Source organism: Homalodisca vitripennis, chromosome 1, assembly GCF_021130785.1.
Source record: "Homalodisca vitripennis isolate AUS2020 chromosome 1, UT_GWSS_2.1, whole genome shotgun sequence".
NCBI lineage: Eukaryota > Metazoa > Arthropoda > Insecta > Hemiptera > Cicadellidae > Homalodisca > Homalodisca vitripennis.
In genome coordinates, this window is record NC_060207.1 from 167,149,314 (window position 1) to 167,176,843 (window position 27,530).

Consider the following 27,530-nt stretch of genomic DNA (forward strand, 5'->3'; position numbering starts at 1 on the left):
CTGCTTGTTAATTTCCTATAATATCAAACAATACGTACTACATATTGATAATGGAGCGTGTAATTATTGGTTTAGTGTTATAAGATACATCATTAAGTTAACCACTAGCTGTGTGTTTTTAATTAACTGTTCAGTTGACAGAATAAAATGTATGTTGCGCTACTCTTGAAATCATAATAATAAACAAAAGGCTTGCGACTGGTTAATACAAAAGCAAGAGCATGATGTATGGAGCGATTTGAGTCTAAAGCACACAACCACCATCATCTCACTGAATGTTCGGTTTTTATGTCATATTCTCTTGGCTTAACTGCTTTGCTTTTGTTTCATGATTGCTTGTACATTCCAAAGTCATTATTCAAACCAGTATGTTGAAAAATTTTAATTTATTGAAAACATAAAGATGAGTTTTATTGGTATATGAAAATGAAATGACAATATTGTTAGTTTCACTAAAACTTGAAAACAGCTGAACTGATTTAGCTAATTTTGATTGTGATATACTTACGGAAGTCTAAGGAAGGTTTAAAAGGTGACATATTGAAAAAGTTTCTCATAATATTTAATAATCCAGGAAAGTAAATATAATATTTACGACACGTAATAAAAAATTAACCGACATTAAATAGCTGCTGACACTTTTAGTTCAAGGCCATAATTGAAAAATAAGTACCCGAACAATGAGTCATGAATTAATAATCGTAACAGAGTAAATTTCATTATTATATCATACCGCTAACAGGCTTATCATCCTATCTCAGCAGCGTCTCTCAACTTCTTGGTGAAATATGACCTTCCTCATGGTCACATTTGGCGAGATCAATGAAATTTAGAAATTTTTTGCCTGAACGCCTAAGCCTAAGGAATTGTACCACGTTATTATACTGAGCTTCGTCATGACTCCTTATAAAGACTACTTTAGAAAACAACCACTAATTTATATCTCGAATGAAAGGATAACCATTTCCATACTTGTCCTAGTCTTTGTATGGGATCGACTTTTCTGTATAAGACAGATAAACAAACATCTTTAGACCATCAAGTTTCGATATATTAGATGGTGAGATTATTCATTCATCTAAGTTCTAAAGAAAGTAGTAAAGCACAGTTCTATAACTTTTTTTGCATATATTCGTATCATTTATGTTATGAATATAATCAATAATTTATAAATGTTTTAGTATTAATGTCCTTAAAATAGGATATAAGATAGTAAAATGTGCCCTGATCGTCCTGTAATTATAATGGTAACTATAGGACAGATGTAGCCTGAATTTGAGTAGAACTTTTGCATGATAATTGGGTTAATTATTTGACCTCTCATTTAACTATGTGTAGTTAGATTTTTAAGAAATATTATTGTTCAGGATATAAAACTTCCCACTTTTATGAGGGGTTTAATTACACTATATAAAACAAACCTGAGTTGTAATAATAAATAGTTAAAGCATAATATCACTTGACATACTTTTCACGAATTTATGGAATAAGCTAAAGTGTGTCGACAATAGAGAGACATCCATCTACGTTCAGAAACTATTCCTAATTCCCGGAACATCTTAACTGAGCCCATTCTGATAATGAGCTCCGCGCCACAGCTTCTCCACTTGCAAAACGCTGGCAATCAACTCGATTCTACGAAATAACCCACTTCTCATTCAAGTTCTGTTTAGTAATTTTTATCTTTTTAACGAAAAATTGTATGGGAATTTCTTGTGATTTTTATAGTTTGGTTAGCCATACAACATGCGAGTTTTATCCTAAATAATGACTGTTCATCAAATTTAAATATGATATCACTTACAATTGTAACGTAAATAATTGAATGGTTTCAACAGTAACATTCACTTGAAGTAGGTACTGAAATAATTTTTAAAAGTTTTCTTTTGAAAATATTCTTAATTCTCGTACATGTTTTATTACATTTTTCACACAATATGCGAGTCCGTGTGTACGCTATGATTCGTATTAAAGCCATGACCTATTAGTCAAACCTCATACTATTATAGTTTTATATGCTTAAATACCCTTTTTTAAACGTTGGGTTCTTGGTTCCTTTTCATACTCTTTAACTTTTACCTTTTTAACCAATTTTAACCGAGCTTTCCGATAATCATCATCCATAATGCAAAATAACTTTTTTTAAGAGACTATATTTTTAAAGTTTGCTTTATAAACATTAAACACATTAAAAACTAAAACGACACTTGTACTTAAAAATTATATTTAAAATAAATAAACACACTTTGTTTTTAATGTTCGGTTCATATGGTGTATTTGATTTTTTCGTACTTTTTTTAACTTTTTACCTTGTTTTTTAACCAATTTTTAATCGTGCTTTCTAATAATCATCACCCATAATTTGAAGGTTTTTAGTTTTAAGAGAACACATTTTTGAAGTTTACGTAAAAAACGTTAAAACACATAATATTGAACGACACGAACTAAAATTAGACAAATAAAATGAATGAAAATAAATAAACACGCGATGTACTTGGAATGAACATAGTTTTTATACTAATATTCAGAATACTCAGCCATTTCTATATTTTTGTACGTACTATCATTGTGCATTGAAATTATAACCCTCATGTCGAATCAGTATTGCAGACAATTCCTTATGATAATCATTAGTGTGTCTGTGACTGTAACTACTAAGAGTTAACATATTAGCTATGAGAAAGTTTGGCAAAGGTTAACATTTTAAAATATAACACTGAGGGATGAGAGTTACTTATAAAATACATTTTAAGAGAGGTTTCAGTAAAAGCAACGACACGAGTGTTGTGTAAAGTAGGTTTTCTCGTATTCATTTCTCCTTTTATTGGCGCAAAGCTTTCTATGTCGGTAAGAATAATATGTTGGTAATATTCTTAATTTTCTACCTCTACAATTTATTTACTTTGCCACTACAGAAACATGTTCGAAAATGGAAGTACACTGAAGAACTTCGATAAACTAGTTGTGGACCAAGTGTACCACCGTAAGAAAAATGTCGTATTAGATTGCAACAAAAGAAGTAGCACAATATTAAATTTTAGGTGAATTTATAACTACAGAGTAGTTTTTGGAAGTGAAATTATATAAGGAATAGCACTAATTTATATTATAAGAGAATTTTAAAAAATATATATTATTGTTGATTTTATTTGAGTTTTATATATATATATTATTTGAGTTTTCACTGACATGTGAGGGATTAAAAGTTGTTTTTAGTTCTGTGAAAGGTATTTTTAAGCTAGGCATATATTTATTACGGTATAAAAATGTATGTATTTATATATCAGGCGTATGAATGGTTTATTATCATACGTTGTAACTATGAAATTACATAAATAATGATAAGGAGAGACCAATCTATATAAAGATTTTAATGAATGTTTGTCTTTATGTCCTTTATACACTCAGAAACTATTTGACTGATCACTATGAAAATCTGTACGTATATTTAATTTTCCATGTAGAAGGTTTATATGCTATGTCCTGTGATGTAACTCACCACCAGGTGGCGCCGCAAAATATAAAATTTATCAAAGCGCCTGCACATTATAAACTGCAATTACGAGACAGATAAGTACTTTAAATAGCCAAACACTATTTGAAGGCGCTAAGTTATGATGTATTTGTTTTTAAAATAAATTTCTGGTTGAACTTAAAGCTTGAGACCATTTTACAACAAAGTATATGTACGTGTACAACGGCTATAAACATACACTTTTGACAACTTTTCTTGATCGTGGCAACAAGGTAAACTCTACATAGGCGTTGGGAATATAATTCACTTGAACCAGAAGTGCTCATACACGGACAAAGCTTACGAAAAGCGTGCGAAGCTGCAAGAAACAGCTAGTATGTAAGAAATTTTTAAAAATCTTATAAAGAAAACAAATTAGAGTATACAACTATAAAGAAGATATATTTTTACTGTAATACAACAAAGGAATTGAAACGGTAAGGTGGCTCGAATGGAACTGAGCCATAAAGTACATATGAGTCTGTGTACTTACGCATATAATTTCAAGCGTAGAGAACAAATTTAACTTACACACAAGATCTAATTGTGAGATTTACAGTCATCTCAGTCTTCCTTAGGTGGCTTTACAAAGTGAATTCGCACTTATATATTTTAATGCAAATTTAATTACGTACCACTATGTATTACCGACTACTAATTGGGAAACAACATGTACAGTTACCCATCTTACTTACTAAAACTATTATACATTTTTTAAATATTATCAAAATAAAGGTAGTGTACACCTTTAATAATGATGCACATGTAAGATATATTCTTTATGTTTTAGTAAAATATTTATAAATAACATTTTTGCTCAATATTTGTTCTGAAAAAGAACAAACAAACTAATTAAGGCTGCAACAGTTTCGAGTTTCATTCTTAATTACTTATTGACAATCCGCCACTATGATGAAAACAGTTTCCTGTTCCATATAAATGTTTACTTTCATTGTTGACCTCCAGTAAATAACTCTGCCAATATGTTGTACATCGATACCACCATGATAGCTAGCATGTTACACAGAGTTGTAAATGCCTTTGTACGAAATTCTATCTTGATCATTTTTTCCAATAGTTGTTCATTTATCTCACCTAATTTATAAGAAGCGATAAAATACTACTCTCTAGGACTTTTTAAAATTAATCATTATGATAGGCTGAAAATACTATTTTGAAGATTTGTTTCAGGAACCTTTTTTAAGAACCATACGTTCATGAACTCTTTTTCCATTGAAAAGGTTACTTTTAATACCTCAGTCATTCAGTCATCAAAATTTGAAGCAATCTTTTTGTGAAGAATTGTTTATACTTATAAACTTTATAAACTGTATTTGTATCTTAAAACTATACTGCAACTGCTTTACGTTAAGTATTTGGCTTATAAGTCCCAATTCGCCACAGGTTCTAAGTCACATTTTATGAAATAACTTTCTTGTTAGGCTGATAACTCGAACATATACTAAAGAGTCACCAGTTCACTCCTTCCGATAGGACAATACTCAGATAGTTTACTTTATTGGGTAGTCCAAAAAGGAAAAACTATTATATAATAATTATATAAACAATCGGAGCATAGTTTAAGTTTTTTACATATTATGAGAGTAGATAAAATTGTATAATACGGTCATCTTTAATATTGACGACTTTCTCTTAATTTTTGTTTATGCACAATGATTGCTAAGAACAACAAGTGGATTTTTTAGACTACTACAATTACTGCATCCTTTTTCAGTCAGTTTTTCAGTAGTTTCTTCACTGCAAATGTTTCTGCTTTAGAAATGTAAAATGTGCAAATATTCTTCAAAGCTGGTTTTATTTCTTTGCAATGTAAAATGTTTTACAATCATTTCATGTTCATATTTTTTTTATTTAATTTCATTATAAAATGAAAAGAATAATTGGAACTTTGTACTCATTAATTTAATACATTAAATTTCCAGAGAGTTCTAGTTGCTCTGGAATTATATATAATTACTTTCGAGTACCGCTGGAAGAAGTTCGTTGAAGGTTTTCAGAGCAACTAGAACTAACTGGAAAGTTAATGTACAGCCTATTAATGAGCACAAAGTAACAATTATTCTTTTATATATATTTATATACATATATATATATATATATATATATATATATATATATATATATAAAAAAGAATAATTGTTACTTTGTGCTCATTAATAGGCTGTACATTAACTTTCCAGTATATATATTACCACTACTTCAACACATCCTTCTTTTAAGGACCCGCACTTATCTACTAACAATTATTTTTGTACAAATGGGAAGTTGTCTTAAAGAATAAATAGTGACATGAACCAAGTATACTTACAAAATAACGTATAATTACTTCATCTCTTATTTTAAGCCATCTTGTATTTAATTGGTAATCTCTAAATTTATGTTTGCCACTAAAAACCTAAAGCAACAAACCTTAAACCTTCCCAAAGCAAGTTTAACCCATTAATTGGTGTTGCCAAGATCTCTTTTGTTTCTTTTTATTTATTACCAAATGTTGAAGATCATAAAGAACGTAAGTTTTTTAAAGCATTTTTTACATTAAAAACTGTAAGGAAGCAATAATTTTATATTTATGATTAGTGATCATATTCACGTGCAATTCTTGTTTAAAACTAAATGTATATTTTGGATTGCATTTATTCATATAACGGAACAGGTTTTATGCAATTCATTTTATAAATATAAAACCAACAACCATCTCGGTTGGTATTTGTACCGAGACTAATCCAGAACTGAATTGAAACCTGAATTTACATTGAAACAATTGCATTATACGATACCTAAGTCGTAATTACGGATTCTCATATAATTAACACAAACTAATTAAGAATTAAGGGTCAAGTCATAAAGGGCTTTCAGTGCTCCTATACTTCCAACTATCCATTAATCTGGTCTTTGCAGTAGTTTTCACCGGGAATATAAATCAAGGGTATTATATTAAAGTCCACGAACAATAGTTGAGTATTAAATAGTATTCTCTTTTAATCAAGATGAATTTGTCACAGCATCTTATTCTAAAAGTATATTACATAATATATTTTGATATTTTTCAATTTATTACTGTAATTAAATGACATTTTTAATGCTATCTTATGAATAATGCAAAGGCAGTATAAGTAGTATGTTGTGTTATAGATATGAATAATGCTTGTGGTAAACTCAGTTTAGTTATCATTTATTGACTCCTGTCAACTGCAAGACCTGTAACTTGATGTTATAAAGGATATATATGGGCGTGTAATAGATACGAATCCCTTTGGAATATGTAACAAAGGAACACAAAGGTAAGTGGTGATTGAGTGTAGTTTGAAGATCACTTCTTAACCACCAATAATAGTAACTTGATTTTATAAAGGATATATATGGGCGTGTAATAGATACGAATCCCTTTGGAATATGTAACAAAGGAACACAAAGGTAAGTGGTGATTGAGTGTAGTTTGAAGATCACTTCTTAACCACCAATAATAGTAACTTGATTTTATAAAGGATATATATGGGCGTGTAATAGGTTATATGAAGATCATAATATATGGGCGTGTAATAGATACGAATCCCTTTGGAATATGTAACAAAGGAACACAAAGGTAAGTGGTGATTGAGTGTAGTTTGAAGATCACTTCTTAACCACCAATAATGGACGGACAGGAACCTGCAGAGACGCCTAGACTGCAAAATACAGTTAATCTTGGTGCAGAGATACATTCTCTTTCTCTCATCAGGTATACACTACTGAGTCCACTACGATGTTTTATACATGATCTCAAACCACCGAATGGAGCAACCGAGTGCTCTACACATATTTCTATAGATTCCAGACGCTGCACTAAAATGCAGGTGAACTGGAGCTAAACTCAAAATTCGCATTGATCCGCATCATCAGCTACGTTATGTGTGGAAAATGTATGATGTATGCCTGCATATAAGTATTATGTTCATCCCGCGTTGAAACATTGAAGACACAATTTATTTCGACCTCGTCAAAAAGTTATCTGCAGGCAACAGATGTTAAACTGGAAACATCTCCTTACATATAGAGAAATGGAGGGAGTAAAATTAAAACTGTGAGGCTTCCTTCAAAACTAATACTTTAAGTGAAAATCATACTTGACATATATCACAATAGTTTCGAAACAAATTCCTTCTGTGATGAAATTCAGAAGGTAATTCAGAAGGAAATCCTACGTATTATAGCTATCCGAAATGTTAACCGTGAGGTATAAGTTTCTAGGCTTTCTAATATAGTTTAAAACTATTTTATTTAAATTTCATAAGAACTATTTTAATTGAAATTATTTCATAATTTAATTGGATTACTGTCTTCTACACGCGGCCCGTATTCCCAAATAACAAAATTAATTAAAATTGGATATTCGTCTATGAGGGTTTGCAATGAGGCCACTCTGCTCGTGACGCAAACAAAGCTTTTATGGTGTTTCTGGTATAAAATTATTAAAAGAATAATATCTTATCGTAATCAGTGAGGCGCTTAATCTGCAATAATATTTAAATTCATTAAACTGCAATTTATAATAAATATAATTTTAAATAATAACAACATCTTTACTGGTATGTTATCCATATCGTTATAAACCATGTTAAGTTTTATACTTTTACACATAGTTGTACGCATTATACCTACCCGAAATGATAACCGAAAGGTATAAGTTTCTAGGCTTTCTAATATAGTTTAAAACTATTTCATAAAAATTTTTTACGTACTATTTTAATTGAAATTATTTCAAAATTTTATTGGATTTCTGTCTTCTACACGCATCCCGTATTCCCGAATTACAAAATTAATTAAAATTGGATATTCGTCTATGAGGGTTTGCAATAAGGCCACTCTGATCGTGACACAAGCAAAGCTTTTATGGTGTTTCTGGTATAAAATTATTAAAAGAATATCTGATCATAATCATTGAGGCGCTTAATCTGTAATAATATTTAAATTCATTAAACTGCAATTTATAATAAATATAATTTTAAATAATAACTACATCTTTACTGATATGTTATTCATACCGTTATAAACCAAAAGTTAAGTTTCATACTTTTACAACATTTTTTTCTCGGTATATGATTTCCCTTATCACATATTTATTCTAGTGAAAGAAATTTTTACGAATCGTATAAATGATGTTATAATATAATCTAATAATTAATTTATGAAGAAGCATAACTTGCATGAAGTTCAAAATTTTAAATATCTTATGAAATAATTAAATATATACTATCCTCTTGAAGGCTGTTTCAAGCTTTATACACTGAACATATTGTTTATTTTAATATAAGTTAAAAGTGATATTATGAAAGCATATTTTCATAGTCTCTTGACAGATTAATCGCAATAGGTTGGTACATTAAAATAACTGGAATTTAAATTCAAAGTTGAATTACTTTTCTGTTAAGTAAAAAAGAACATTTAATTATTACGTTCTAGTTCTAGCGATATTATTGAGAGGAGTAATAAGCTATTCTGAAGTCCAATCTTTTCGCACGCTTCATTTTTCAGGTTTACTAAGTGATTCTGGTAAGCTTATTATGCAAAGATTTCTTCAGACGATCTGCATATTATCTATACTGAGATATAAATTATTTCAGCCTGAAAATGTTGGCTATTCTACAATTATAATTTAATTTGATAACTTTTTCTTTCTTTTTATTGTTTAATTGTTTCTGGTGCAGAAGACCTATATGTTTTACATTTGTACAAAGTAATCAGCATTCTTTAATTCATGCTTGATTAAATTCGTATACAATAATGTAACCATTATATTTTGTTTTGTATACACATACTTTAAAATTAAAATTAAAGTATTATTCTTAAAAATTATTCTTGTTAAAAGGATTCACCCCACGTAAAAAGTATGAGTTATAAATATATTTAGCATTTTTGTGTTTGTATCAGTTTTTTATATTTCTGCTAGTATAGAATATCTGTTTTATGTTTGTTTCATACAGTTTTACTATTTTAATTTCAGTTTTCAATAATTCCTCTAAGAATAAAATATATAAACTGCATGTATTATGGGTGATGACATTGAGCATTATCCATAAAACGAATGATAAAATGTTTTAAATAATTCGAAAAGATAAAAAGGTAGCAAAATTATTAGAAGGAGCAAAATACTTGTTATAAGTAATTGGTTATAAATTATGTAACTGTATACATAAAGTATATTAGTATAATCATTACAATAACTTAATTTGTAAGTATACCGAATTTATTTTATAGAACATCTTTGAATTACGTTTTTATATAAGGTTACCGCTTTGGAGGCCGCTGAGGTTTTTGCGGACTATTATAACACCTTAACAAAACAATATTTTATAATTAAAAATGTAAGGTTATTGTTAATTGAAAAAATAAATATTTCTACTATCATTATTAAATGTATGTACTGTTATGAACATTTCTAAATATTCAAATGGCATAAAGAAATGATCTATAAATATTTAATTACTTGTGATGATAATCATACGAAATTAAAAATGTGTTATTAAAAGTATATTAAAAATGTGTTAAACATATTGTTAAATATATATCTAAGTAGGGTATTTTAACGTGGTAAAATAAATTATATGTTAATATTTTATAATATTACAGATTTGTAACTATTTCAAGGCTTAACCCCCTGAGGAGACAACATTATATTCTGCATTTACAGGACTCCCTGAAATTCACAAATAATACAATTGTTTTACTTAAAATAAACCGAATTTAATATTTATACTAAATCTAAGGAACTATAAAGTAAAATATAGTTTTAATTTGACCAAATGATAGTTACTTAAAGCCAATACCACATCCAATTAGAAAGCAGCTCCAAACTTTAAGGGACACAAGTAATAGGTGATTAATTTAATAATTATACTCGTACATTATAAATATTTCCCCCTTTTTTAGTTCTTTTAAATATATTTTAATTTTTCATGAGGAATAAAAGGAAGCTTTCATATTTTGAACTTTAATTCATAATAACATATATTCGATAGACTTGAATACCAAGGAAACTTCACTTAAACCACCAGGTCAATAAGAAGTTCCATATATTCCACTATAGCTGACAAAATAATGAGTTGGTTTGTCAGATAACCACTGACGCAAGCAATACAGAAGCTTTATAAAGCAGTACATTACAATTGGCACTACGCCTTAATACAGCGTATCCTGTCAGTTAACAACGAATTGTGTCAACACACCATTATTGGCAACTACATTTCGTCAAAGGATGTCTAGCCGAGGAGCTCGATGATAAATAGTCCATATTATCCCTCAATCAAATTACCATTCAGGGCTGTCAGCAAAATCAACTGAACAGTATTTAGCAAGGGCTCTGTACGCCACACTCCTTGGTATACTAGTATCTACCTCAACCAGAACCATATATTCGTGTTATTTTAATATACAAATTTAGAGTTCAAAATTACATTTTGGCTATGTTACCATACATTTTTTAATAAAACTGGGTCAACTGTTGAGTTAGAATCTGTATGGATAGAGGGAATCAAATACATTTTGGTTTTACTAAATATACCAACCAACAAGGAATATAGGAATGGTCTTAGGGGCACAAATATGTATACTTTTTCAAAAGAATCAGATAGTAAATCTTAAATACAAGAATTAGGCAGGTGTTTGTCATCTTAAAATGAGTATTAATAGAAAGAGGTCAGTAATGTCTAATCAAAATTTTGCTGATTTAGAAAAATAAGAAGAATGATCTTGATGTTTTTCTGAGAGATTTGAAAAAGAAATTAAAAGAAGTTTAGGGTAAATACAGGTAATATACAATATCAAATTAAATTCTCTAGATAATTGTTATGTATTTTTGAGGGAGATGTATTTATAACGTTTGTAATACTGTTCGTAATAATATGTGTGTTACATTTCCTTAAATGTACTTATAACCTCCAATGTGCTGCACTAACTGGCCACGCACAGACGACTGATTGCAAATATCATCTGATCTCTTCTCTGATCTTCCATTGACCTGAGGATTCACTCGATAGCGTAGTTGGTTCTAGCTCCACTCCGGTAGCTTTAGATAACGCAATCCATTATTACTTGGCTATGTGCCAAGTAAAGTAGTTCAAACTTTTGTGCCGCTAACTACGCTAGTTGTAGTGTGTTAAATCCGTTAAATTTGGACCATTTCTTCGAGTTATGCAAAGTTTTGATGAACATCCCTCCTTTAAGCTGTGAACTAGCACCGAGAACTTGTGTTGGAAGTAAAAGTGCCAGTGGTACTGAGGGTCTGACTGTGTCGTTTCAGGTGCTGTACCGTAGGAGAAAACCAATACTGAACAGTGCCAAGTTAGAGTGCAGCCTTCGTTAACATAAATTCAACAACTAGCTTCATTTTTTTCATTTCTAATACTCCAACCTTATTTTACCTCTTTGTAACCTGCTCCAATCCAAGCCCAAACTTGTTTTATATTAATACTTTGTAGAATCTAGTTTTTATTTTTTCCAAAAAACCGGATTCCATGGGCTTTATTAATTAAAATGTATTTCACTCCTTCCATCAAAATATTTACGTTTAAGGTATATGATCTAATCCTAAAGATAAAGCACCCTAAGGGAAGGCAACGATGGTTCGAAACATATATTCTCAAGTTTTATCTTTACATTAAAATTTTGACTCATATAAAGTAAAACACAAAAAGATTTTCCATGGTTAAAAAACATAGCGATTGAAGTGCTTGTTTCGTAGTTGTTTAGTATAAATTATTAGGCATTGAAATAACATGACTATTACATAGTATTCGCAATAAAATTCCATTTTTATCATTATCGTATTAGTTTAATTACCATCATATCTATTCAGAATATGCGAAAATTAAAAAACAATTCATTTGTGTACCGTACTTCTATAACTAGATTATATCGAGAACAGAATGTCAGTCTATGTCATTTTTTTCTGGTTAGATTCAACAGCTACATAATGTTGGAATAGCCTATTACACCGTCATTTGAAGTATATGTATATTTTTATTAATTTTCAATGTCATACATAAACGTGTTTCTAAATTTCATATATCCACTTCAAGTACATTTGAAAATTATAGTTTGAATATCATAAAGTTACGAGAGGTTAAAGTAATATACAAAGGATAAATTATATCCAATAAAACGTAATGCCAAGTGGTTACTAGGATTTTAGTTTAGAGCAAATATCACTCTTAAAACAGAAAAGAATTTCTGTTTAACACCGTACTTATAAGCACCGATGTGTGAAATGACGTTTACCACTCAAGTAATTCAAGAGCACTGAAGAGCTTTATGGCTTAACACGCTGTCAGTCTCTAGAACCTTTGTTGCTGGATGTAGCCTACAGAGTCAGTTATTTCATCGGTTTAGTGAACACTCATTATCCAATCTGAAATAGGATCTGAAACCCTAAAACCTTTCATATCTTTATTCAGACAACATTCCTTTGACTAATTATGACCGCTATCTACGCATTGTTAATCTGTTTTGAAGCAAAAAAAGCTTGAATAAAATGATACGTGAATTTTAACTAAATTTAAATTGAATTTGTACAGTATATTAAGATCAGATCTGGTGATAAATGAACAAAAAAGAGATTCTGAGGTTACACCGCCACTAATGCATACCCGATGACTAGCAGATTACCCGCGCCAGCCATGTTCTGTTCCTAAACAAGAGAACATTTTTTTATTTGTCCCAATGCTAAATGTGTTCTCTCTCAGAGTATGTTTTTGTTTTGAATAAATAATTACTATTATCTGAATCGATTAAAGAAACATATATAATTAAATGTATCGTATAAACAAATTCAAATATGTCTTGCCATCCCAAATTGCCTAATTACTTATAAAGAAACTATGTAAACCTCCAATTGGTACCTGCAGCATTTGCCACGTAGGCAAATTAAAACTTATTAGTAAATTAATATTTAATAAATTATTCTAAGAGAAAATATACATGAAAATGATTTATTGTTAGAGTAGTACAGTAAGACAGCGGTTTAACTGGTAGTCGACTTTTATAACTGGTTACAATAGGGGTTGTGCAGTTGACAGTTAATTTCTCTACCTTGTGATTGGATAGTCGGAGGCAACGTTAAAGACGTTGGTGATGAGGTAGTTTTGGTTAGGGAAGGGTCGGTATTAAAATTCCACCCACACGGGCTGAGTTTTCAGCGGTGTTAATTTGTGGTTTATCCGGTAGTTCTTTTTTCTACTACAAATTTGCGCCGGATTTTGCGTAAGTTTAAATCTTTTTGTAGAATTTTCCTATAGCATATTTTAATATACAATCACATTAATATATAAGGATTTCCAAGGCTCTTCACGAGAATTCAGCTATTGGTTTTCTGACAAACTTAGTCGTGCTGAAAAGAGCAGTCAGTAAAAGTAATAATCATTGTGTGAACACGCTTCGTTGTTCAGAGCATCTGCTAACACCTCAGCTTCTTCAGGAGAACGGTCTGAAATGCAGTCATCACAAGTCCTGGTGGCCTTGTCTACAGTGGAAAATCTGGTCCCTCCAGGTCAGCTTACAATCAACCAATATCCAAAGGTACTTGTCGGTTCCAGTGTTCCGTACCATCACCCCACCCACGGGGAACGATAAGACAGTGTCTATCCTCTTGATAAGAATTACGATCTCTGTCGTAGCCAGAGCCAGACTGTCCGTGATTTACCACCCAGTTGTTAACGACGTACGTTACTTGGTTCAGCTTCAGCTGGACCAGCTCTACGTTTCGTTTGGCGTATCAAAGACCGTCATCGGCGTATCCAACTAAACCCGACTCATCCGCGATAACGCCCCTCAAAAGACTGTCACAGCTGACATTCCAGATATTTATATGACTTTATGAGTGACATTCTCTGATATATTAGTGGTAGGATTAAAAAGATTCCTCTTAGAACGTGATCACCACCTACAGTAGCACGTGATTCACAGTGTATTAGTTGGTGCGAGCAAATTATGGAGGATTTGTAGGGGAAAACAAGATTGATCGAAATGGAGAGCCGGAAGTGTTCCGAGAAGGGCTGGTGATTAGGGGCTAGTAGAGAGTGATGACCCAATCACCCCGTCTACTCAATATTGGTAGGGTTCACTATCAAAATACTGTTAAAAACCTCGTAATACTTGTATAGATTAAAACATCTATACTACCAGCAACAAATATAATATAATGTATATAAAGTATTTTGATCCGGAACGAAATGCTTGGTTTTCTTATTTAGGTTGGACGTAATAAAAATTAAAAGCAGTAACATCGCATGGGTTCATTCTGACTAGTCTGAACCTTATGCTGTTGTACCATTCAGATATGCTTGTTTTTAGACGTACAATGTTATAATACATATCTATCGCATGGGTTCATTCTGACTAGTCTGAACCTTATGCTGTTGTACCATTCAGATATGCTTGTTTTTAGACGTACAATGTTATAATACATATCTATCGCATGGGTTCATTCTGACTAGTCTGAACCTTATGCTGTTGTACCATTCAGATATGCTTGTTTTAGACGTACAATGTTATAATACGTATCTATCGCATGGGTTCATTCTGACTAGTCTGAACCTTATGCTGTTGTACCATTCAGATATGCTTGTTTTTAGACGTGCAATGTTATAATACCTTTCTAAATAATAAGGCTATGAACATTGTGAAGTGGTTTAAGGAAAACCAGAATAATGAACGCTAACATGCTTTAATGAACCATACTTTCCTATACACAACAAGTCTCCTTTAACGCAAAACCGTTTAAAATAATAAATTATTAATTCAAATGTATGCTACATTAGTAAAGAATACCTTATGCTCCAAGTAGTTTATAAGCGCATGGATTAGATGATGTTTTACCGAAGTAGTCTGCTCAAGGCTACGTGTATATATTTTCTTGACCGGGACAACGAAGCAAAATCAATAATAGCATCAGAAATATTCTTAGACCTGAAGTAAATTGTAATAACTACATATATAGATCTACATTTTTTGATCTAAATAGACTCTCAGACCTGATGTACACATTTTCTTCAACAGGCAAGAAGGAAAACTAAAAGTTTCTTGGAAGTTAAAATTTTTACTCTGTTCTTTTAAGTTTAATTAATCCGAATCGACGAAACATAACAAGAATGTTTAGTATACATTTAAAAATATATACCTATATGTCGTCCCTGTTATTGAACAGGAAATTGAATGCGAACCCATGGGTTGACAAGTGCAAAACTCGAGAACAGATGGACCACTTTGGCATATTAATAAAAGGTATTTGTTGAAGACGAAGAAGATTCGAATGATGAGAAAATACGCCTAAAACGTTAAAAACAAATAAATACTGAAGCATTAATAGAAACAAATTGTGTGTACGAGTATAGTATGCACAATGATAGTAGAGTTTATTTGAGCCAAATAGTGTTTATTAATATATAAAAGATTTTTATTTGAAAGTCATACAAAAATGAACCGAACTTAGTCCAATATCAAAAAGACGCTAACTCAAATAATATAAAAAAATATTTTACAGACTAATAAGGGATATTAAAACTATTTCAAAAATGTTATAGCTTATAGTATAACCGGACTTCACAGCAACGTGAAGATCGAGATGAAATAGAAGGGATTCAGATATCTCAAACCAGAACAGAGTGACATCCAATAATTAATCTTGCAACTTTGAATCGAGTTGCTTTCAGTTAAAGTGATGTTTCAATGTAAACAGTACGTATCAGTTCCATGCTATTGGATTTATGAACTCGGTCTGACCACATTGTAAGACATTAAAATAAGAAACTAAAGCCACTGTATTGTGTTATGCTAGATGAATGTCAAAATAAAATTAATGCCTTTGGTTCCATCACACGTTGATTTCAGGAATAGAAATGGATTCCATATACATAATACAAAAACATAATACAAAACATAATACAATAATATAATAATAAATATTTGTTTTTAAAAATTTTCAAAACCACTATTTAAGCATGAAGCACATTTAGTTCAGAAGAATCCGCTTGAAATTTATTTATGGACAATTCAACACAAGAAATCTATATCGCGTTTATATTACTGTTTAACAACAAAATCTTAATAACTATTTAAATATTCAAAACAAATCTGTGTTGTGCAAATAATAGTTCACTGAAAAGGCCTATTATAGAACAATTATAGATTTTCTGTCATCAAAACAAGCCGTTGATTACCTTTTTCAATACTGCACTGGATCTAATGCCATCTGATAATCACTGAACAATGATTAGAGCCGATAAAAGTTATGTGAGCCAACATGCAAAACGTTGAAGTTAAAGACGTCGCCAACATCATAGTTGAAAAAATGTGGAAACTCATGTTGTTGATTTATTTACATCGCCGGAATGATCACGATGCATGAAACACACCGCTTATATGATTAAATACAATATTTCATCACAATTTGACAAGGGAGAGGTGATAAATCCACTTACGGGCCATTAAAATTTTAGTTTAAGCTGTTTTAACTAAGTTAATGTTGTAAAGTATGTTCAATCTCCATAAAAATAATTTAGTTACAGTCCAATGCATTTTATAGAACGACGTGTGCCGGGTCAACTAGTAGTTAATAATAATATCAGTAAAGATTTACGTAATGTAAGATGTATGTAAATTATACCTTGATATGCAAAGATCAAACGTTTGCGTACACTTCCGTGGTAGCATGTCAATATTACAACCATTAAAGAATCGTTACAAATACGTTTTTGTTGTAATTAATTTTCCAATATATTAATGTATTTATATTAACAACCACACATAAATTGTACTTTTCTTGTAAACAACGAGATATTTTTGGAATTTTACGCAAAAAAATCATAAATATTTGAAGAACGCAGGGAAAAATAAGTTACATTGTAATTCTCCATTATAAGCAGTACTAATGTACTACTTTACCTACAAATATAACGCGTTACTGTTTCGGAACTCGACACAATGCTCAGTAATCCCTGGGATACGCGGATGCTTTGTCCCGATATAAATGAAACATTGCAATATCGTGCAGATATCATCTAGAATAATATCACTTTTATCGTGGTTTTATACCAAATTAAACTGTATAAAAATAGCAGGTGGTAACCAAATTGTATAACCAACAGTTTTCACACGGAACAGTGTATTAAATCTGAAAGCAATCTATAGTTATATAAAAATTAATCATTTAACAAATTAATTAATTAGTTATAAAATTAATTAGAACACAGTTCATTTGATATATTTACATTTAAGAGTGACTACTAATTCTATTAGAATTTATAAATAACTACTATTACAACTCAAAATCGCTAACTTTAATACTACTGTATTTGGCTAATTGTATAAAGCCATTCTAAGCTAAGAATCTTTTACTGTGAAACAAGAGCAGATGTTCGAGATCTAAAGTTAGTTTATACGCTTGTATAATTGCTTTTGTATAAAGGTAACATAAGAGTCTGATAACATAGAGCCTGATGTTCTTATTATATAGAAAAACAATTAACATTTTATTTGTTTAGCTTTTTATATAAAAAATTCTTGAAGTAACAGTTTTTTTACGATGGTTATAAACATTCCTTGAATCACTAAACGTCACATCAAGCCCTAAGGTCTGTGAACAAATCCTCCGAATGCATATCTTGCATTTGCCGAGTTAACTGATTTATCCAAGACGGTTAAGAAGATAAATTTTTTCAAACCATCCCCAACACAACATTCACATTCCTCCTAGGGAACAACACCGACTACATACTCCGGGGAGGTTCATGAGAACACTAACATCCTTCATTATGTGCCTTCTTTTTACCTTTATGTGCCTTCAACTATACTCCCATTTTTGCATTTAACGTAACGATGGATTCGCTGTAGAAGTAATAATAGTTAAGATAATTTTGCTAAGGTCCAGAGGTGTGTGTTTTAGCATAGCCAATGGAAGAATTATTTACTTATTCCAGGAAAAAATCTTACGATACAACATTAATATCATAAGCATAGAACTGGAAGTCAGATTCTATATTAGATGGTATGTAGTTTTTAATGTCCCTTGGTAATTGAAAGAACCACTTAACTATTTTAATAAAGTGCATTAACAACTATGTTTTGTTTAAAAGAATAACAGGATTTCAAATATTTACCATAGTTATGTTTGACGACGGGATAACAACGATGCAAAACTTGGTTTTTGCAATATATTTCTGGTATAAAATCTGTGTATAAAGTGTATAAAAATGCCATAACGTCAAGCATGATAACAAGTAAATAGCTCAGTCGTTTCATGAAGAACATGCAAAATTCAAGGCTTAATTTTTTCAACCTTAATTTAAATTTAGTTTTTGGCATTAACAAAAATACTGTTTGTTGTTTTTTGGGTTACGGAAAAACACCACACTAACAACTAGCAGTAAAATACCTCCTTCTTAGACAAAAACTCACGAAAGGATCGCAATGCTGACTGTTATTATTTATTATTACAAATAGTTAATGCACTGCACAAATAAGTTCACTTCTTCTAATAAAGTGAATATTCCAACATTTTTAACTCTAAACAATAGTCGATAATTATGTAATTCTTAGAGCATTGGAAATAGCAATTAGGTAGCATGATTACATGGAGACATAATTTCATGTGATTGTTCGCTTACTGCTGACGTATTTCAAGATTGAGATTTATATTTATCAAGAAATTAAAGTATATTAAGTGAAATATACGACGTGAATAAAACCAACACCTCTTCAGTATTAATGATGATCATAAATATTATTCCAACGACGTTAATTCACACAATTACTGTAATGGAGTATTGGAAATTACATCATGGATATAAAAACTGATAATAACCCTTGTCATACATATTCATAAAGCTTGGTGGTGTCGGTAATGTTAAAGCTAATAATGCATGTAATTAAGGAAAATACATCGAGCACGCGGATTAGCTGCAAGTGACAGAGTACAAAGCGAGCAATAAATACATCACCACTGGCTTTGCAACCCGCCTCATCTCAGACAGTTCTCCCTAGAATTACCACCGGCTCCTCTGGCGTTATCTCAATAGTGTCACTTTTTCCACGAATATTTGTTTAAGGTAAATTGTGAGTATAACCTGATAATATGAACCATATATTGCAGCATTTGAGTTTAATAAATATTACTTTTAATTTCTCGCTGAATGTCTTTATTACGGATGTGTTTACTACCTTTCAGAAAAACCAATGAATTATCAAAGTCGAATTTATTTAGTTCTCAAATAGGTTATATGGATTATATTTGTTTTATCCATCTAGGTTTTTTGAGTGTTGTCTTGTTACACCCACTAAATTAATATTTTAACGATCATTATTTTATTTGACAATTAATTATTACGTCAAATTATCAAGTCAATCCATTCTTAAGTCACGTGTATTCTATGTGTTAAATAGTAGTGAAATATTGGAATCTACCTTTTATAGATGATTATGTTTTAAATTTACGTTGAGATTTGTTTAGTTATGAGTATGAATTGTAAATAACTGAAAGAAGTTAATTATTTCCTTAAAATATTGTATAGTAAAATCTATTAAAAACTAATTTGATAACATTTAGAATTTTTTTGTCAGTACTAAAATTGACATTGTGCTACGAATCTTGCACAGCAAAAGGTAAGATATGATATTAAAAAGTAATCTATTATTACGATCATAAAATATTGTAATTCTGTTCATTTTATCTTACGTTTTTTATAATTTTATATTATATGCGTTAATATTTATATTTTATATACGTTAAGACGTTAATTTATCATTATAGTACTACAATACTATATCTTTTTTTTCTTGCTGTTTTATTTCAATATTTTAATATTGGATATTTTAATATTTTAATTCAAATTCACAAATAAATATTTACATAACCAAATTTTTAACTTCGTTTCTTTATATGGTGATTCTTCAATTATTAAGTTTTACCCACATTGCTCTAACTTATTGTGCTACTAATATTGTATTCCCTGAATTTATTTTAACTACTGTATTGTACAATTATTATAAAATTGTAGAGAAACATTTAGGGGTCAAGCTACTAACCCATGTGGGCATGGTATGGTAGAACTGGCAAGCACAAATGTTGAAGTCAGTTGTACTGAAATCGAAACATCACACCAAATATTATTGTAACTACTTGGAAGTATACTGCAGTAGTTGCAGAACATTACTACTCTAGAGATAACGCCTGCGTTAGTTATGATATAAAAAGGAACTCTACATGTAAAATAATAATATAAGATCTACAGGAACACATTGTATACTCATGTTTCCCGACCAACTAATATGACTTTAAAACTTTCGTCCCATGATTGCAGCCTTAACAAATAAATTATATAATTACTATAGTGGGGAATACTGTGAAAAATACGGTCAGGATATATTGTCATTTAACCAGGTATATGTTTAAATGTATCAATCGATCAATACTTAAAGATACACAATAATACTACTAATGGTACAAAGATTAATCAGAATTGGATTCTTAGACAAGTGTATCATTGGTATATGCAAAAGAACGTATTTTTTGCTGTATTATTGTTAGGTGTACAGTTTTTATATATATATATATATATATATATATATATATATATATATATATATGGTAAACTTTATAAGCAATACTTCTTAGTTATCTTCCAATTACGCATTACCATTCCTATCGAGAATTGCAATGACAGGAGAGTTATAAACAGTAAAAGGGACAAATATTAATGTGAGCTAAAGAGATTTTACAGTAAATAAAGTTGTGTTTAATTGAAAAGGTATTAGGAGAAATACAAGAGTAAGGAGATAAAGAAGGCCATATCATGGAACGATTTGAACATGGAGCTGAATAGAACAATTCTTCTATAAATTGTAACAGTTGATTAAGGTTTTCAATTATCGTTGAATGCTTTCATCAAAATTTAAACACAACTACCATATTACTTGTTGTGGCGGAAAAGTAATTAATCAAAGGCCGGTGCTGTGAAAAAGGAGTACCGTGTGTAAAATGACAAAAACGCGTTTCATGTAGGAAACTATCAGGTTTTAACGCATCTGGAAGATATTCAGCGAAGCCAATTAGTTTATTATTAGCAAGACAATAACTACGTAGCTCATTGATTGGTTGCCTAATAGCTACATAATTAACAATATCAGAGCATGGAGTTCGAATCTAATTGATCTATTATAACATAGCAAATACGTGGAATCAGTGTAGAACTCGAAATAACTATTATAAGGATTAGTTTAAAATTATAATACGCGAGACTCACTAGAATCGTATTGCTATAGTACTTTTTTGTCATTATTGACCATCCTAAATATTAAAGGACCATACGCTTATATAAAGTACCTTCTATAAAGGTACTTGGAAGAACATACAATATGCAAATAAATAATATATTAGATCATCAACATTTTTGGTTGATGGTATCAAAAATTGTTTTAAGCTACCACAAGATTTTATAATAATTGTACAATACAGTAGTTAAAATAAATTCAGGGAATACAATATTAGTAGCACAATAAGTTAGAGCAATGTGGGTAAAAGCCTAATAATTGAAGGATCACCATATAAAGAAACGAAGTTAAAAATTTGGTTATGTAAATATTTATTTGTGAATTTGAATTAAAATATTAAAATATTCAATATTAAAATATTGAAATAAAACAGCAAGAAAAAAAACGATATAGTATTGTAGTACTGTAATGATAAATTAACGTCTTAACGTATACAAAATATAAATATTAACGCATATATTATAAAATTATAAACAACGTAAGATAAAATGAACAGAATTACAATATTTTATGATCGTAATAATAGATTACTTTTTAATATCATATAATACTTACGTTAATAATACTTAATAATACTAATAATGTAAGGTAGATTACTAATTTAAAAATATCCCGAAATCGTTACAACTCAACACTAATCGATAATCTCAAAAGTTTAGTTTGCAACATAACCATACCCACTAGCATTCATGAAAAAGTTTTGTTTTAAATTTATTTGCTTTTATCAGCTTCGTATTTAAGAAATCCAACAAAATAAAAGCTTATAAGATGGACATTATGTAAAGCAACTGGAAATTTTAATACTCCTCGAATTGGTGCTAATTTCTTCAAAGATTTTAATTATTCGTGTCACCCAGTATCGACCAGTTCTTAATTTAACGTTGGATTATCTCATAAAAACTTTTGATTAATCATTAATCTGTGGGCTTTGAACTTGGCATGAAGTCAAAGGTTAAATACAAAATCATCTGTGATAACGAGAGAATTTCCCTGGTGGTTTACTTTTTCTGTCATTATTTTAATAATCTCTTTACGCTGCTGATGAAAAGCTCTTTAATTTTCTCTGCGATCCCTCGAGGCCTTAATTTTTTGTTTAACTTAATTGCTGGAACGATGCTGCAAACAAGATTCATAATTGTTGCTCTACTGAACTCTTGAAGCTCAATAATTACATTTGGCGTACATACATTGTATAAATCATTGCTGATTTAGTATTAATTTTAGAATAAAAAAGTCATTCATTTCGAAAAAATCTTATTAAACTTTTTTTTATATTTGATTTCCTGGTGTATTTGTGTGTGAAACATATCAAATTGATTTATTTTTATATATCTTGCAACATCAACTCATTCTAGTTTCCTTGTATGGTTAATTCGTTTGGTGCACAATAAATTAAATATTAGTCTTGAAATAGAACAATAATATGGGCACGATATATTATTCCAGTAGTCGAGAGCTAACTTGCTCTGTACAAAAAATACTGAATCTGTTTTCCTAGAAATCAACAGAGACTTTTTTTATTTTTTCCGTTTCCTAAGGAAGAAGTCTATTGATGCCTTATTAGTTTTGAAGAAGGTGGAAATGGGAGGATATCAGAAGAATTAAATGTACTAAACAATATAATTTTGTCAGATTATACTTTTTCTAGCTTGATAAACTTAAAAGCGGCCGTCGTACACATACACAGCAGTTCTATCACCGTCAACTAGTTAAAGATACTGAATCTCATCACATTATGGGTCTGTATATAATTAACTGACGCTGGTTTTAACATTTATTTACACGGTTACTTTTAAGAAAACTATGGTTCAGGAAATTTGAATCATTGTCTATTATTAACTATTTTGATACCCTTGCATTTCGTACTTGACTAGAACTAGTATTACTGACGACCAATTTTATTTAAGGCAGAATTCTCTGTATCGCTTACAAGGAACCCCAGGTTGTGTGCTTACACTAAGCAAATTGGCTCTCGGAGCCTTGAATGTTAGTTTTCCTCATGGGGCGAAACCTCATGTGACTCAGATAAGGGACGTGATGCATTGCTTATGTGCTAAGGTTAGCCCCTCTGGTCAGATAAGTTTCTAATCAACCCTTGCGTTGCCATGGAATGTAGTCTTTAAATCACTATGCAGAATTCCCATTCACATTCTCTTCTAAAGCGTGAAAAATTAATTATTAGTTTGACTTTTGATTAAATATATATAATGTTCGATAGATATCCAATCAGATTCTCTCAATCAAAAATTTTAAAATTAAACATTAATTTAAATAATTTAGTTTGTATTAAAATTAATAATTATTTACAATAATATTTATGAACATTGCATACCACAAGTATGATAAGCAGAATCCATAATCAATATTTAGAGAATTCTATAAAGACGATCTCTTTATTACTTGTTTTAAATATTTTTAGTTAATATCTTTATATTACAGTTAATATTTATTTAAAATAACATTTATGGACACTGCATAGTACAAGTTAATACCGTGATAAGTAGCACCCATCATCAGTATTTAGTGAATTCCATAACAAAGAACTCTGTATTACTTATTTTAAATATTTTTTAGTTAATATTTATTTACAATATTATTTATAAACATTATAAACCATCAGTGAGTGGTATAATAAGTAGCAATACATTACTTAAACATAGATTACACATTTTCATATTTATAATCACAGATTCCAGAGTGTTAATGGATAATGAATGAACACAACAACGCATTCCTTTCTAAAAACTAAAAGAACTAATGCATACACCACAACTCGCAGCTACTTTGAACCGAGCTGGAACTCCAAACTTTTATAAGATATTCAGTTTCCATATTTCATACATACCTTTGAATATACTTTTAAACTGAGGTGTCTTTTAGAGGACAAATCAAAAGGTTATTTATAAGTTAACAACAAATTTAAGTCATATTAATGTTTCTTAGAAACTTAATGATAAATTGTCGTAGATATTACAAACAACATGCTATCAATCTGCAGGGAGATGTCTCGAAAGGACGCTCAGTTGACATTGAGATCTAAATTTACGATTTCTATTTCTAATATATTTAAAATCCATCACATTTACCTACTTTCAAACATATATAATTCAATTAGCAGTTACACGAGGCTCCACACGCATTTACGTAGACTTTGTACGTGTATGTGCACGTCACTGTACTTGGGTACTTTTTGTTTCAAAGATTGTTTGTATTTATACTTATACGTCAGGTTCAGTGCAAGAAAGGACTATACAGTCTTAACCTCACGTGAAAAAATAAAAGAACTCCACCGCCAATGTTGATTTTGACTTGTTTCCTAATCAAGAAAATATATATGCATACAAAAATTTGAGTCAAAGAGAACTTAGGTTTCATAACATTTTTTTAAAATTTGAAGTAAAATTTATACAGTAATTTTGTCTTAACAGTAGTGACCAGTGATATCTGCACTACAGTACTGACCAAGCACTGCATACGTAATACTAACTAAAGTGTACAGTGAGAAGTATATTATTACTAAAAGTTATCTGTACCTTTTCCTAACCATTCTTAACAGCGGTCACAGAAAAGGTTGAAATAAGATATGCCGTTACTATCAAGTTCACTCTGTGCTATCACACAGCAAATGTATTCAAATTTAAAATAGTGGTTAAATTAATTTAATTAAACATATGGTTGTGCTGTCATGAAACAATTCTTTCGCGCTGTCATGAAGCATAACAACCAAAACTAACTCACCATCGCATTTACAATACATAAGGGACAGTAGATTAACGGAGATGTATTCAACAGCAACTTCCGCTGTAGTTTTACTGCGTTTTAATATTACTAATATTTTTACACAGTTTTTATTGATGTAATTCGTAACTTTGAACCGCAAATCCGAAACTTATGGAGCGAACAGAGGTTGGAAAGAGGAAGCATGTTTTGTACTACAGATATTAATCCCTTTCAGAAAAGACCATCAAGGTTACAAACAAGGACATCGAGCCAGGAGCCCTAATAATGAAAATGCTTTCATTTCGGACTAGGGTTCCTCCACAATAGTATAAAATCGTTAGTTACTTAAATGTTTGCAGTCATCTAATCAAAGCCTTGGAATATTGAAGATAAATCGTATACGACTCCATAGTTAAGTGCTAGTAACTTAATATTCTTGTGCAATTTGTTTCTTTATACATCCGAAACCTCAACTAAGGGAACATATAAAGAAATTGCAAGAATTATCGTATACTGCATGTAAAATATAGCTAATATAACATTTGATTCTTAACACGAATGCACTAGCAATAAAAGCAATAGCTTTTAAATAGGTGTGGTAAAAATCATTCACCGGCGAAAAATATTTTAAAATAAGATAAAATAAAAAAATGTATGTATTACGTAAGTAACTTCTCAGTTAACTGTTTTACTTATCAGCGGATGTCAATTAAAAAAAAGTATAATTAAAAGTTATGACTTATACAATTACTTATACACTTTTTTAAATAAAGTAACAAAATCTAAGCTGTATATAAATGAGATATGGTATCGGTAAACATTTGGAAAGTAAACTAAAATATTTTGCAATATATAGTGAATTTCTGTCAAATAATAGTTAGCCAATAGACCATTTACTGTAAAAATCGATACAACTTTATTCATGATAATATGTATTAATACATATAAAATAAGGAAAAATAACCAAAATGTTATAAATTGAGATCCTGCAAATGCACTTTTGTATACTTTTTATGAACAAGATAAAGGTTGATATGTAAAATTGACTGTAGACGTTCGCGACTAATTGATTCTTATGCATACTTCAACATCCAGCCAAGATTTGTATGCTTGCAATATTAAAATTTGTAATTAAGAATCAAGTGGTATCAATAAATAAATGCATATCATATAAAATAATTTGATATTTTTAAGAACACTCTATTTATTAAGAATACGTTGAACTGGTATAGATACACTCAATATAGTATAACACAATCCAATCAAATACGTGTTTTTAAGAAACTATAACAATTAAACAATTGTTCATCTCTTTATGTATGTAGGCCTACTACAGTTTACTATTTTATTGTTCTTCACTATAACACTGAATTGTACCACGGAAAACTTATGATTTAGATACACTCTACAACCAAACCAGTAGTGCCTTAATAACTATCATTATGTTAAGAGTAGTGGTATAGGATGGAAGTACTATTATTTTTAAAATCCACATTCGGAATTGTGCTAGTTTGAGTCAACAAATTTCATTAATCGACTTACCAGATAGTAAGGAAGAGACGATGACATATTGCACACACCAGAACCACTGGGCCATTCCCTCAGAGCGAGGACGCGGCGCGCACTAGACTAAAGTAGAGGAAGTATGCCACCCCCGGCCGCCCCAAACTACCACCCCCGCCCCACAGAGTGGGTGGGGGTTGGGACGGAGCCACAAGTGTCACCTGCCACGAGTTCTCATCTCCACTAGTTATGGAATATAGTTTTATAATGAGAATTTACGTTCCGGCAAATACATTTTTTCAAGTTAATCTATCTGGTATTTTACATAGTTTTTATTTAAAAAAAGTCTAAGTAATCAACCACTATAGTCCTAATTTAAACTTCCACTACAAACTATGCACCAGAGATTTTCATCTATACCAGACATATCATTCGAGTAAAATTTATCGTTGATTAATGGTAAAGATAAAAACACGTT

General features: G+C 30.3%; 1 protein-coding gene across 1 annotated transcript in view; it reads right to left on the reverse strand.

Annotated features, from left to right (window-relative positions):
- Positions 1–27,165, reverse strand: part of LOC124352691 (neuronal acetylcholine receptor subunit alpha-7-like) — a 71,612-nt gene extending 44,447 nt beyond the window's left edge. The window contains exon 1 of the mRNA XM_046802285.1: positions 27,092–27,165. Within this exon, the coding sequence (XP_046658241.1) occupies positions 27,092–27,146 (55 nt within the window). The 5' untranslated portion in view covers positions 27,147–27,165. The remainder of the gene's footprint in view (positions 1–27,091) is intronic.
- Between the last annotated feature and the right edge of the window lie 365 nt (positions 27,166–27,530).